This window comes from Eucalyptus grandis, chromosome 6 (genome assembly GCF_016545825.1).
Source record: "Eucalyptus grandis isolate ANBG69807.140 chromosome 6, ASM1654582v1, whole genome shotgun sequence".
NCBI classification, from domain to species: Eukaryota; Viridiplantae; Streptophyta; class Magnoliopsida; order Myrtales; family Myrtaceae; genus Eucalyptus; species Eucalyptus grandis.
The window spans coordinates 15,033,796-15,048,941 of record NC_052617.1 but is presented as its reverse complement, the minus strand read 5'-3'; the positions used below and the strand labels follow the sequence as shown (position 1 = coordinate 15,048,941).

At 38.8% G+C, this 15,146-nt stretch overlaps 1 protein-coding gene across 1 annotated transcript; it reads right to left on the bottom strand.

Annotated features, from left to right (window-relative positions):
* Positions 1-1,643: 1,643 nt before the first annotated feature.
* Positions 1,644-4,161, bottom strand: LOC120294338 (disease resistance protein RUN1-like). The gene is made up of 4 exons (XM_039314385.1): positions 3,810-4,161; positions 2,561-3,552; positions 2,142-2,427; positions 1,644-1,984 (listed from the first exon to the last, which is right to left on the bottom strand). The coding sequence occupies exons 1-4, from the start codon at positions 4,159-4,161 to the stop codon at positions 1,644-1,646; spliced, it is 1,971 nt and encodes a 656-aa protein (XP_039170319.1).
* Positions 4,162-15,146: the final 10,985 nt, after the last annotated feature.

Here is a 15,146-nt window from a genome sequence, read left to right as displayed (position 1 = left end):
AAACTCTAATTGGAGATTAGCAATACATTACAATTTGTATTTGGAACTGTAATTTCAAAGAAAGTAGGCAATGTAAAATATAGTCAGTAGGAAAATTGAAAATCATGATTTGGTCCAAAAAGTTAGATAAGTGAAATTAGCATTTGATTGAAATATACGCAAAAGCATTAAAGTATGACATAAGTTTATCGAAAACAAAGAATCCACTTACGGTGCCTGTCGAAGTTTCTTCATGAAATTAACGAACGCTGACCACATTTGATGGTTCTTCCAGAATCTGTAAGAAAGATTTGTTATGGTGAGAAAGCGAAACACAAAAGCCAGCAAAAATTATTCCCCTGAATATTTTGGAGATGTTGGTACCGGTGGTGATATTCTAGATTTTTAACATGAGTTTTCATAGTCTATTTGGATTTCGATATGTCTAACACAAGCCCCTGCAATTGATCAAATCTAGTAGTGTTTACCTTCTATTGAAATCATGAACAGACATCGGTTGAAGTCTCAGAGGATGCCAAAGCATATATAAACACTCCACGAGTAAGCGACTTCCATTGAACAAGCGGATCGGAAAAGCAAATACCCCACAGCTCATTACACCTTCATTCACTTTGTACAGGTCTGAATCAATGGAATATTTGAAGACACTATTGATCTCCCTTCGGGGTTGAAACTCACGGTAGATTCCATCCCAATCCCCGGGTGATGAACTAGACCACTCGACAAAAATCTCATCAAACTTTCTTGGATGCTGATAGTAAACCAGATGAACACCACACTTTTCCACCTTTAACCCAAGGTTGGTGATCATAAATGAAACGACAATGTGGTTTGACATTGTCTCCCAATTTGTATCACGTGGAAATTGAGTACCCGACACATAACCTAGCCAAAGGCAACCTGAATTGACAAATCTGATGGGAAACTTAAATAAGGGACCTAGCCGATTTCCATCAGCATAGAATCCACATAAAATGAAGTGGTCGTTTTCCAGGTCTTGATCGGAACTGTAGTTGATTCGTTTAAAGGATGCGCATATGGCAAATCCTCTCCAGCTATTGTCATGCCAATTTAGGGGCATTTCTATGTTCAACAAAGGTCCAACTGCTTGGTAGCTAAACCACTCAGGTATTTCACATTGTAGACATGGAGATACCACATAAGTTCTCATATTATTTCTTGTGGAACAGCAAATGATGTAACGAAGCAACGACAATGAGTACTTTTGCTGCAAAGTTAAATCAAGATCTTGGGGTAGAAAACTGGGGCAATTAAGGAAGCAAATCCCTGAGTTAGGCACTGTGCATATAATAAATGGGTTTGATATCCTTTCCAATCTGAGGCACTTCTTAGCCGCCACAACAATTATGCTTTCTGGAAGTCTTGGTAACACTTCAAGATTTTTGCAATGATTTAAAATGAGGAATTCCAGGCTAGAGATATGTTCGATGCTTACAGTTATTGTGGTAAAACTATTTTTGGCTAGGTCTAAAGACCTCAAGGAGGGTAAGCAGTCAAAATCACTGGGAATTTCTCCTTCCAAAAGACTGCAGCCACTCAAATCCAACTCTGTCAAAGAGGACAACCCTAAAAATGAAGGCAACCGCGGACGTCCGAGTTCAGAGCTCTTCTCAACGTACACGTTAGTGTCCTCCAAAAATTTTGTGGCCTCCTTTTACTAACACGAAAGTGTAATTTTTCAGATTTTGTAAGAATGTCAAGTTGGATGGGACGTGTGTTATGGCACTTTCACTAATATCAAGCTCCTCTAAACACTCTAAGCCCCCGATGCTCTCAGGTAGTTCTTCAATATTTGAACATCCATATAGATTGAGAACTTTGAGAGACTTTAGATTACCTACACTATCTGGAAGTCCCATGATGTTTTCACAGTCACCCAAGTCCAGTAGACCAAGTCTTTCTAGATTTCCAATTGAAGGATGAACCTGAGATAATGCTTTGCAACTTCTGAGAATTAGCCTCTCTAGATACAGGACATATATGAAGTTTAGAGTCTCCACAAATAATTTGGAACCATTGAGCTTGATAACTTTCAATTTCTTTAAAACCCGCATCTAAAAAAAATTGGTTGAACAATTTTATTAGCTTGTGTCTGATGAAGTATAGACATGTATGAGTACTACTTCCAACCTTTTCCCCTCTCCAGAGGCTGCAAAGGAGGCTATCCTGCATATGGAGCTCGACAAGATTCTTTGGAAGAAAACTTGGTGGAAATGATTTGAGACTACAGTTGTCCCATCTTAGCATGCGTAGTTCATTTGAAAGCTGCTTAAACCCAGAAGAGAAGTGGATGGCACGAACATCAAGCAATCTTAAGTTAGTCATGTTTGTGAATGACTCTCCATTCAAGCGCACTGTTCTGTAGTCCCCATATGGCAAGACTATGGCTTTGACTTTTCCAGTTCCCTGATAAACAACTCATATAGTTCTAATATATGACTAGCAAGTTTTGCAAGTTTTTCTTTCCTATATAATATAAGCATGCATGCAAATTAATTTTGTAGATACTCACTGAGTTTTTTGATAGAATATGGCATACATCCTTAAAAAACCAGACTCGACTTCGTTCTCCTGGCTCCTCAGGTGACTCTTGACAAACAATTTCCCAAGCCATCTCTTGTAGCAAATCATGCATCCACAATTTGTTGCCCACGATTTGGATAAGACATTTATCAACAAGGACTTCGATTCCAATATCTGCGTACAAGCCGCAATTGTCTAGAACTTCTGTAACGTAAGATTTCTCCTTTCCCTTGAAAAAATAGGCAATATCTAGGAAAATCTCCTTCTCTTTCTGTTGTAGTCCATCATAACTTAACCTAAGCCGGTCAAAAATTTTCCCTTTTGGACATTCTTTGAGTCTGGCCAGTGCACTCTTCCATTGCATCAAGCTCCTACAAGCCAAAAAGGAACCTAAGACATCAAGGGCTAAAGGAAGGCCATCATCATATCCAATAACCTGCTTCACGAGCTCATTGAACTCTGCTGGAGGATGGTTACTTCTAAAAGCTTTCAAACAAAATAGCTGGAGAGCCTCACCAAAGGATAGTTCCTCCACCTTATTTATGGAATTTACTCCATATTGGAGAAGCAAATGTTCATTTCTAGTTGTTATAATGATCCTAGTTCCACATCCAAACCAATCAAAACCTCCTGCTAATTTTTCCAATTTCTCCCTTTCATCCACGTCATCAAGTATAACGAGAACTTTTTTATGTTGTAGTCGTTCTTTTATCATGTTCGCTCCTCTATGATCATCCCTGATTCTTAAATTGTCATCTAGGAGAATATCACCGAGAAACTGGTTTTGTAGATATACCAAACCATTCTTTTTTGAAATTTCTCTAACATTGGCAAGAAAACAACATCCATCATCAAATTGGCCTCGGATTTTGTCATAAATTGCTCGTGCAACAGTTGTTTTGCCTATGCCACCCATTCCCCGTATGCCAATACTGCATACATCACTCTTGTCCAAGCATAAACATTCGACTACATTTGCAACACGGGAATGCAATCCCACAAGATCGCCTACAACATAGGACAGCTGAGGACACAATTTATTTTCGACTTCTCCAATGATTTGCTTAAGAAACTTGGTCTCATATCTGCGACGAAGAAAATCAAATGATTAATTACCCGGCAAGCATTAAGGCTTTTTAATTCTAGAGTGTATTCTGGTTCAAATAATCTAACATAATACAAAACATGATAGTCATGACATGAGTGACATGCAAATATTAAGGATAACAAATCATTCCAAGTTAGTGGAAAAGAGGCCCACCCACCTTTCAATTCTATTTCGGCGAGACTAGCTACTTTACTCACTGCATCCTTCCACTTCTTTATATCACTCTTGTCGCCCAAATAAGCTTCCTCAGTTTTAGCAAAGGCTATCCCAAAGTTCTCCCTCAGTTTCCATATGTCAGATGGATCGACCCTGTGGAAGATCGGTATCACTGATCCTTCATGGACATCCTTGCACTCCACAGCCTTAGCAACTTCTTCCAAGCACCAAGTAGAAGAAGCATAGTTTTTAGAGAATATTACAAGTCTTGACTGCTCTATTGCCCTCAATATTTCTGGTTTAATACATTTTCCCCTCAGAAGATCTTGGTGGTGATCATCTCGAAAGGCCATGATTCCTCTTCGCCGCAGATGATCATGCAGATGGTCAACAAAGTTTTTGCGTATATCTTCACCTCGGAAACTTAGGAAAACATCATACTTATATTGACTCTGTTTGTTTTCTGGCCTAAGGAAAGATGCCATATTTTCTTGGACAAATTTTGCAAAGACAAGAGAAATGAACGCACCTTGTCCTGATAGGAGTCTTCAGAAATAAATCGGAGTTGTGTTGATGATTCAACAAATATGAGGAGATTTTACGAGGTTATATAGAGGCACTGCGTCCAATCTCGTACTTCCAATCCAGGGCCAAAGGAGATGGATGAGTACAAGTAAATGCTCTTTGCTTGTGCATCAACCAAATATATATATATAGAAAGCAAGAAGAGAGTTTCAGACATCCCCTGGAAGAAGAATGTAAGTTTCCCAAGGTTGGAGGCTTAATCTTGACTAATTCCTCCTTTGGGAACTTCGTGATGTTATGATATGAACCATCAATTTGCAAAGATGTATGAGCCCAGGAAAAGGGGAAAAGAACAAAGTGACAAAGAAATAGTGAGAGACTCTAAAAAGTGGAACTTCTCGGGCAATTGGATTGGGTCAGGGCACTTCTAAGGGCAGAAAATGGTCAAATCGGCACAAAATCAATGCACCTTTAACATTACGAATTTTTTTTGAAATCATAACCAAAGGAAATTGCAGTCTCAAGGTGTGTATAGTAACGTTTTCACTCCTGAGAACAATTTCTGTTTAGAAATAATTTTTTTCTTTTGTTCCTTGGACAAGTTTTTGAGCAAAAGAATGTGTTTGATAATTGCACAAAATTTCTAATTCTTAAATAGAAATGTGGTTGGTACGATCTCCGAATATTTTTGTGACTTAGAATGTACCTCGCCTAGCAAATGGTGAGTCTCAAGGCGACCTCACCAAGAGTGTCAAGTGCCGAACCTCATTTGGCTAGTTGTCGGCCGCCATGACCAAGGCCGGCAATCAATTAAGGGAAGAAGAGGAGGAATAGAAAAAGAAAGAAAAAGAAGGAAGAAAAAAAAATTGGACTTGATTCTTGAGTTGTTCTCAAGAATGAAAAACAATTTTTTTCTTGTTTTTATTCTAAACCTATTGCTAGGAACATAAACTCATGCAAATGGATTTTTGTTTCAGGAAAGGGAAAAAAAAAGAAACGGAAACATTATCAAGTGCGCCCTTACACATGGAGCTAAGAAACAGTGAAATACATATAACAATTGACAAACAAAGAACAGCTAAATTCAAAATCAAGCAGAGGATAGAGAAAACCTTGAGAATCGAAGAAGCTTGAGTCCGAGCGAAGAGATGAATGCAGAAGCCGGTCGAATGTGTCAAGGCTCGAATTGAAAGACCACGATCAGCGGAAGCTGTTCTTATGAAGGATTGCTCAAGTGAAACTCCCCAGAAAGATGACTGTTTTTTTGTGTTGGCGATTATTAAATTTGTAATGTTACTTCATACTCTTTTCCCGCCGTGGGGAGCCAGTTGTAATTTCCTTTATTCTACATAATTTTTTCTTCTAAAAGCCGCGATCGTATGTCATCGAGCTAGTTGTAATTTCCTTTCCCAGCACGGCACCGAATTAGATCCCGTATGTTAGGGCAGGGAACGCCGACATCCGGGAGGAGATTCGTCGTGATTTTAGGCCTTAAATGATCCTAAATGGAACTACGATATGTGTATTGGGATGCCTATAAGGGAACACTTTTCTTCCACGAGCTCAAGTGATCAGTTCTACGCGATCGCAGGGCAAAGCATCTGTCACGAGTATAATTCTGCATGGTAATGCAGCTCCTCGATAGGTAAAAGCCCATGTCAATTCATCATTTACTTCCACGGTGGAGTCACCTGTCAAAGCGTTTGGTTCGCAGTACTCGCAGGTCAGATGAAAGCAGCTCACCGTCGTGGATGCTTCTTCATCTTTCCCCTCCCATAGAGGTGGCAAAATGACCTTAGACCCATATATGACACATTTAAAATATACCTGGGTAACTTACTTTTTAAAGAGATTGGTTAAATGGGTTTGAAAATTGAAAACATAAAATAAATAAGTCTTAAATGGATTAGACTTAGAACTCATTTTCAAGCCAAGCCCCGCACTCTCTTTTCTCTTTAACTTTATAAAAATATTTTTTATATAAAAATTGAAATTATAGTTTTTTTTTTCCTTTTTCTTTTTCCTTCTTCCTCCTTCCTTAGCTGGTGGTTGGCATGGCGACGACCGGCAACAAGCCAGGTGAGGCTCTAGACTATTGGCCTCGGGCGAACTCAAGCTCGTCGGAGCGGGCAAGGTGAAGGCCTCGCCGATCGAACGAACCTTGGGAGACCTTGAGCTCACTAGTGTCGAGCAAGCTCGAGCTTGTTGGATCTAGTGAGGCTCAAGCCTCACCAATCTAGCAAGCCTTGCACTTGCCCGACTCAAGCTCACTTGTGGCCAATCGCCGATGGTCGTCGTGGCCAACGGCCGGCTGAAGAAGAAGAAAAAAATAAAAGAAGAAAGAAAAAGCATTAAAAATTATATTTTTAAAATAATAATAATAATAATAATAATAATAATAATAAACATTAGATTCTAAGAAAAATTATAAAAATTGTCCATTAAATTTGTATTGCATGAAAGTATTTTAGTGATACCATTTTATATATATAAGAAATAAGCTTTTTAGGTTTAGTTAAATGGATAAGCTTTTTAGGTTTAGTTAAATGGATTGGGTATGGATCGGGTTGGGTATGATTCAAAAAATTTGCACTAAGATAAATGGGTCATAAATGGGTTAAATGGGTCAATTTAGGTCAGACTATTTATGACCTGACCTAAACCTGATTCACTCATTTGATAGGTCTCCTCTCCCGTTTAGCTGAAGACTAGTGGGGTGTCCAACCCGAAGCTAAGTCTATCGCGGTAGTCCCAGCAGTTGATGAACAACATCGGTTTGGATCCTCGATCTGCTTTGGTTCCCTCCGTTCTAGGTCTGTTCCGTGAAGGCATGACAGCTCAGGGATCTCCCTAAGTCAACTCCCAAGCAGCAATCTTCATCTGTGTTAAGTCTATTATTTCAAGAAGTTACATGTATGTAGACATCACTTGGCACAGCGCTCTGCATGTGCAGATCGTATTTGTAAATTCACTGTGTTTACTTCTCTCGCCCTCTGCATCTCATCAAGGTCGAAGAGACTTTTCTTTTTCCCTTTCATCTGAAAATGATTTCCGTCAAAGGAAACACTGTCAACTAAGAGGAATAATCCAAAATCATCCAAGAATCACCGCACCTTCCTCTCCAAAAAAGATTGTCAAAGAAAACACTGCCAGCTACGATGAATAATCCAGAATCGCCGAACAATCATGGCAACTTTCTCTCCAAGGAAGATTACCTAAGAGACATCTCATAATCACCAAAACTTCCTCTTCAAGGAAGATAACCCGAGAGATATCTCTCTTGAATCTTCACATTAATTAATTGAATAAATCTATAATTAGAATTGATACACCTAGATTAGGAAAATATACTATTTCTTTTTATTAATCATTCTCTGTGTTATATATTGGCTCCTTTATACAAAGATTCATACAGCTCTCAATATAATAAAATTTTCCTCGAGACAATATTTTGCCAAAATTTATCTCTCTTGAGTTTTCACAATTTCGATCATGTGAACTTGGAGATGGCTTCGTGATGCGTTCACATTCCAAGTGGCAAACAACGATTGCGGCTGCTTGAGTTGAATTGCTCGGCCAACCAGCTTAACATGGAGAAGTTATTGCTGGTTCGTCCACTCTATTGGCCATTATCATCCCAATCATTAGTTGTGGAGGACCTATCACGGAGCCGATATGATCAACGGTAGAGATAGGTTTGGTCTATAGAATTTGTAGACCATGCGATATTTCTTCCTTGATTACGGATCCGATCAATAAAGGTGATCACCAGGCAAGCGCCTTGAATAGAAAATAGACCAACTTGAGTGACGTCCTTACATTATAAAGCTCAGTTCGGCCTAAATAGAAACTTTATATAAAAAATTTATATCGTGGGAGAGCTTTTTTAAAATATATAATGCACGCTTAGCCTAATGATCACGTTTATTAGTTAGTAAAATGGTAGTGTTTTTCTACTAATCTAGAAATTAGGCATTTTCGATTACTTTCAAAATATAGATAGCAATCATATGTCAACTTAATAAAAAATAAGTGGAGGTAATGACCAATTTATAACCTCTCAATAATTTGTCAGAGAAAGTTTTCTTCATGGAAGAGTATGGCCAATTAGCAAAGTACCTATATTTTGATTGGGGGGGGTCTTCACACTCCTTAAACATACTTTACTTGGGACACTTATTAATCATTGCAAATAGCCACTATCTCATATAGTCATTTATATTTTTTTTCTAGGTTTGACTAGCGTTAAACGATGTATGTGGTCATAGATGATATCGAAGCAGAACCCCCCTCTATTAAATGTATTTCATAGATGGGCTATAACTGAACCAATCCAATGAGATCTAAGAATGCAGTCCCAACATGTTTCGAGGATGACCAATAATAGAAGTAGACCACGTTACACACGCCAAATAAAGGGGACAGGGTTGGTGATCAATATGAGCAAACCCCGAGGAGATTGTGAGCTTTATAAATCATGTCATTAGGTGAACATGACACATGTTAAATGTACACAAGTTGAACAATTCCACAACACATGACTAGTGGTCGAATTAAGATAATAGAATTGTAAAATGCCAAGTTCAATAAGTAAATCAACGTGTATCTCCAATCCGTCGGCATGAAGCATAAGTTTTTTTTTTTTTTCGGTTAATAGTCAAATAGATATTAGAAAATAGGCCAAGGTGGATTTGTTTCTTATCCTCATCGAACCACAACAATGACGTCACAACAACTTGGACTATGCATATGATTTGTCGCATGAACTAATTGATGACTTTGTGTCTCGATGAGTCAATCAATGGACGAGCTAGGGTCTCATCTCTCTGCTAGTAATTTCTTTGATTGATCGAAAGATGCCTAGGATCGAGTATTGTTTTGTTGTCATATATGTGTGCTCAAAGTGTCACAGACACTATAATAAAAATTTCTTTTCTGTGATTCCTCAATTAACTGCATATCGCGCCTTGTAAAGTTCTACTTAAAATGGAAAAATGAAGCTATATAAGGCCCTAATGAACCTCAAATTCTGAATGACAAGATTCTTCATTCCGCTTGGAGAAGAATGTTAATCCTTTAGGACTTTCATTTGATTTGCGACTATTCATTTTTGCCAAGAGTTGGTAGAAGAACCACTGCCTGATCCGAAGGACCGCGCGGCGAGTGTGGGGCAGGAGTGGTCCATTCGAACAAAATATAGACGGGAAGAAGAAAATAAATCGGACACCAGATTTACGTGGTTCAGTCGTGTAAAGACCTATTTATTTTTTTATACGTTTTGATGGATGACGGAATCATCCAACAATTTATTTATTTTTTTATACGTTTTGCTTCATTTTGTTGGCGCTTAATCTATGGATTAAACTCTGTCGTAGTTCTTGTCCAGTTTTGCAGGATTTATAGCCATGATCCGCTCGGCATCCATTGCTGCTCACTGCTCGGATCCGAAGGACCGCGGCGAGTGTGGGCAGGATGGTCCAAGGCACCAGGGCAATGGTGGAGGGCGGTGACCGGTGGTGTGGGAGGTTTAGGACGTGGGTAATTGAGGGCTAGGATTTTGTTTCTACGGGAAGATGAAATAGTGTTTTGTTTATCTTTAAAATTTGTATTGCTTTGTTAGTTTGATATTTAGGTAGTGTCACATAAAAACTCTGAGCGTATCATGACACAAAAGGTGTGTAACAGAGATTCATGTTAGCAGTTTGACTATTTATGTTGAATAAATATCCATCGATTGTGACGATCCAGACTTGGGGTAGTATGGAGAGATGGACTGAGATCGCCTTGGCAATACGCGGGTGAGGCCAAGGGCATGTCTCCCTTCCCACATCGCTTAGGGGGGGGAGTCCTGGGCTGGTTTATAAAGGTTTGGGTCCCTTTAATTCGTATAACGTGTTTCACGTACGCTTCCGCTTCACTGAAAACAAAGACGTGAGGGAGGACAGGCCGGTGGGCCGTGCCTCCAAAGCGGACAATATTATGGCTTGGGAGAGGGATGGCCCGAGGAATGGCCCTCTACTCTTGCATAACGCGTTTTAAAGCACTGAGGACTCAATGTCCAAAGCGAACAATATTATTCCCTTTAATCTGTATAACACCTGCATAATGCGTTTTAAAGCCGTGAGTCCCACATCGCTTAGGGGGGAGTCCTAGGCTAGTTTATAAAGGCTTGGGTCCCTTTAATCTGTATAACGCCTACATAACGCGTTTTAAAGCCATGAGGACTCAATGTCCAAAGCGGACAATATTATACAGTGGGGCCCGGGTCCTTACATCGATAGCGAAATAGTTTAACGGAAAAAAAATAATGGTATTTTATTTTGAAGAAGTAGAAACTTTTGATTTTAAAAAATTTATAAAGAGGATTTTTCTTTTCTGATAAAAATAAATGAAGTGCATTAACTATCTGCAACACTTTGTTTGTTTCTCATTAAATAAATAATTTTAAAATATTTTTTTTCTAAAAATAATTGTTTGTATCGCATAAAATAATTAGTTAAGGAAAATGTTATCATAATATATGTTTAACTATTTTCGTGGACGACAAAAATATTCTTCATTCATTCATTTTTGTAAATAATATAAGTGATTAATTTTAGAGAAAATATATTTCAAATCATTATCTTTTACGAAATAAATAGAGCTTAAGGCATAAATGTGCTTGACACAAGAGCAGTGGAATACTACTATAAAATTTTATCGATGATAACTGCCAAAAATTTCTTTGATTGATCCAAAGATGAATCGGATTGAGTATTAATATTAGCCATGTTTAGTGCACGTAGGTTTTGAGAATCCTATGAGAGTTAATAACAAGGCCTTGTTTAAATTTACAAGATACGGCACCTGTCTTTATTTTCCTCATTATTTATTGGATAAAGGCTACGGAAAACCATAAACTACATCGAAAAACCCTAAACTACGTCTATTGTGATACATTTACTCTAAAATTATATAATGTGACACATTTACCCATAACTTTTTTTTTTTTATTTTATGCTCCGCCGAGCCCACCGGGCTTATGCCAGGCACCCCACGGCCCACAGAGTGCACGGTGCACCTTGGACTAAGCATCAATATCTTGGGGGGAAGCTAGCACATAATCCTACCACCATGGCCCCCCACTTAAGACATGTTAGCAGTTGTGAAGTTTAAACCCTGGGACCTCTGCAATGAAGTGTCCAAAGCCAAACAACTTAGCTTTTTTTATTTTTTATTTTTTATTTTTATAACACTAAAAATCCTAAATTATTTTGTGATATCAAAAATCTTAAATTCTTTCAGTGACACCAAATTTTTAGGATAAATATGTCATACGAATATAAGCTTGGGATTTTTTGTGTCACAATTTTTTTTTTTTTTTGAGATTTTCTTGTGTCACAAATATAAGTTTGGCGGGTTTTTGGTATCACAGAAAAAAGTTTGGGATGAATGTGTCATTCGGTACAAGTTTGGGGTGTTTCATGACGCAAAAAATGTTTTGGATAAATGTATAACAATTGATGAATATTGAGATTTTTTTGTGGCTTTTTCCTTCTTTATTTGTCTTTATTGCTTGATTTTATATTTTTTTACTTGTGCACCCATTCATAACATATATTTATATATATATATATAGACACACACATTGTGTTGACTTACGGAATAAAATTGAAGAGATTGCATGCAAATTGATTTCATAAAAGAGATATGCACGGAAAGGAAAGGACATTAAATTTCCTATAGAGTAATCAAGTTTCTAAATTGTGAATCTCTAATTCGTAGTAGAAAGGATGACCCCCTCGCCTTACGGGGCTCATAACTGATCCTGTTAGTGACACCTTCTAAGTAAATTAAACTAGGTAATTGAAAAAGAAAACCAAATTATGATGGATATAGCTTGGGAGAGCCAATGCTAGTCATAGGTGCCACCTCATGAATATAACCATTCAAGCTTGCGTAACAATCTGGTATCTCCCCTAGAGATCTCACCTTGAGAGCTTTGCACCAACACTATTTGAAAATAACGCCAAACTGACGAATTTTGCAAGTCAAGTTTAATGCAAGAAAAAGAAATTACCAGAAAAATTAACAAATGACAATAAGAACAAGATTTACATTGTTCTGTTTGAACGTTAGTATATTATTTACAAAAAGAGTCAATTGCCAAGAAATCCACTATGAATCCAAAAACTAAAGAATTTATCATTGTTTGATTGCTCAAGTGTTTTCCAGCCTTCAATCTCAATCAAAACAAACCGTTAGTTGTTATCTCACATTTTTTCACAAAGAGCTCATTCAGTAAATTCAAAGAGAGAAAATTCAAACAGCCATCTTTTTTTTTTTTTGGTAAAAGATAACTTGTAATATATTAGGTAACATTACAAATAAAAGCCGAAGCATCCGAAGAGATAATACTGAGGAAATTAGAAGGCGGGAAAAGAAGCCAGTTTGGTTGAGGGCCTTGATCCCTGTGGGCCTTAGCGGCCCAGTCCGCTGCACCATTTGCCTGTCGACGAACGTGTTGAAGCGAAAGGTTAGGGCATTGCTGAAGAAGATCGCTGAGGGTCGCAAAGAGAGAGCGTTCCTTCCATGGCGGCGGCTTGTTCATCCGAATGATCTCCACCAGTGTTGAGCAAATGATTCGATGACAACATGCCGAGGATGGAGATTCTTGTGGAGCAGCCGTTGAATAGCAAATATGAGGGCGTAAATCTCAGCTTGGAACGCCGATTGGGCAGGCACCGATTGGGTAAGCATATCTGTTAAAATGCCTCTACTATCTCTGAAAACACAAGCGATTGATCCTTTCTCCGATTCTTGCCGAAAAGCCCCATCAATATTACACTTAATATACCCCTCCGCTGGTGGTTGCCATCTATATTCAGAACTGACCATCGTCTGTTCCATCTTCTATGGCGAGGACTATAAAAACTTGAAGATGGTGTTTTGGGCTAGGGCATCATTGACGGCCTGACGGGGATCAAGAGGGATCTGACGAAAGATAGCATTATTCCGCTGTCTCCAAATCTCCCACAGAAGATGGGCGATCACAGCAAACTCAGGAGATGCGTGTGGGAGGGAAGCTCTTTCTACTAACCAGGCATCTAATCGGTTCATTGAGGTAGGTAAAATTTTGACGCCTATGTCTTCGTGAGTCCAAATTTCAGTTGTCCATGGACAGAAAAAAAAGATATGCTCTACTGATTCCGGAACAGATTGATTGCATAGAGAACAAAAGGGGTGAGGGGTGATATGGCGTTGATAAAGATTGAGTTTTGTAGCAATGGCATTTTTGCAAGCTAACCAGAGAAAAACCTTAAGCTTTGGGGTTGTACACATGTGCCAAATTTGCCTCCATAACATGGGTGGGTTAGTATACGAGGATGAGGGCTGGTTTAGTGGTGGCTGAGATTGTTTAGATAGAGAATGATAACAACTCTTTACTGTGTAGGTACCAGAAGGAGTTTCTGTCCAAACTAGTTGATCCTGAAGGAGAGATGGAGTGATAGGGGTATTGAGAATTGCCTTACTGACCTGATCATCGAAGAATGTAGTAACAAGCGTGGACTTCCATTCGGAATGCACAAAATCAATGAGGTCAGCCACTCGGTCAGGCTCCCCTATCTCTGGTAAGCCTCCTATCGGGCCTAATGGCAGCCAATTATCTTCTCTGATGTGTATCTTCGTGCCATCTCCGACTAACCAGCGTAGTTTAGGAGTAATTGCTTGACGACCCCTTAATAAACTCTGCCATCCCCAAGAAGGACGATGTCCTGAGGGAGCAGATTGAAAAGATGAATAGCGAAAATATAAACCCTTAAAGAGCCGACTCCGTATAGCTTGAGGTTGCTGAAATAAACGCCATGCTTGCTTTCCAAGCATTGCAGTGTTAAAGTTGATTAAATCTCTAAATCCCATCCCCCCTGCAACTTTTGAGAGCTTCAATTCTGACCATTGTTTCCAGTGAATTCCAGATTGACTATTTTGTTTACTCCACCAGAATGCTGAGATCTTTCGTTCAATCAATCTGCATAGAGACAACGGAAGCTTGAAGATAGACATGGCATACTGTGGTAAGGCTTGAATTACCGATTTCAATAAGATTTCCTTGCCTCCTTTCGATAAAAATTTTTCCCGCCAACCTCGCTAACTTAGCATTTACTCTTGCCAGATCCAGAAAACATCTCCTTTTGGAACGGCCCCAATCCGAGGGAATGCCTGTGTATTTACCATACTTACTGAGAATAGGGACTCTTAATTCTTGTGCAAGATTTTGTTGTAATGAGATAGGACAGTATTTGCTGAAAAATACACCAGATTTGTTTCTATTAATAAGCTGGCCTGTAGCAACACAATATTGGTTTAGGAGATTGGCAAGGTTATGGCATTCGAGAGAGTGGCTTTAAGGAAAATACGGAATCATCAAAGAAAAAACAGGTGAGATAATTTAGGACAGTCTCGATTGAATTGAATCCCCTTTATATGGCCAATAGCAACAGCTTGAGTAAGAGTAGTGGATAGAGCATTTGCAATTAAAATGAAGAGATATGGAGAGAGGGGATCGCCTTGGCGAATCCCTCGAGTAGGCTTAAAATAAGGGAGCTGTTCACCATTAAACCGAACACTAAAAGAGACTGTAGTAACACAAGCCATTACCTGAGTAACCCAGCTGTCATGGAATCCCAATTGCTTCAAATAGGCTTCTAAAAAATCCCATTCAACCCTATCGTAAGCTTTCTGCATGTCTGTTTTGAGAATAAGATTGAAGCGTTTCTTGCATGCTCGCACTTTAAATTGATGCATGACTTCTTGAACCACCATAATGTTATCC

Coding starts and splice junctions, on each gene's coding strand:
- LOC120294338 (XM_039314385.1), bottom strand. CDS start 4,161: ATGGCCTTTCGAGATGATCACCACCAAGATCTTCTGAGGGGAAAATGT. Junction 3,553..3,809: donor CGCCGAAATAGAATTGAAAG/GTGGGTGGGCCT, acceptor CCTATGTTGTAG/GCGATCTTGTGGGATTGCAT. Junction 1,985..2,141: donor AGGGGAAAAGGTTGGAAGTA/GTACTCATACAT, acceptor TCCTGTATCTAG/AGAGGCTAATTCTCAGAAGT.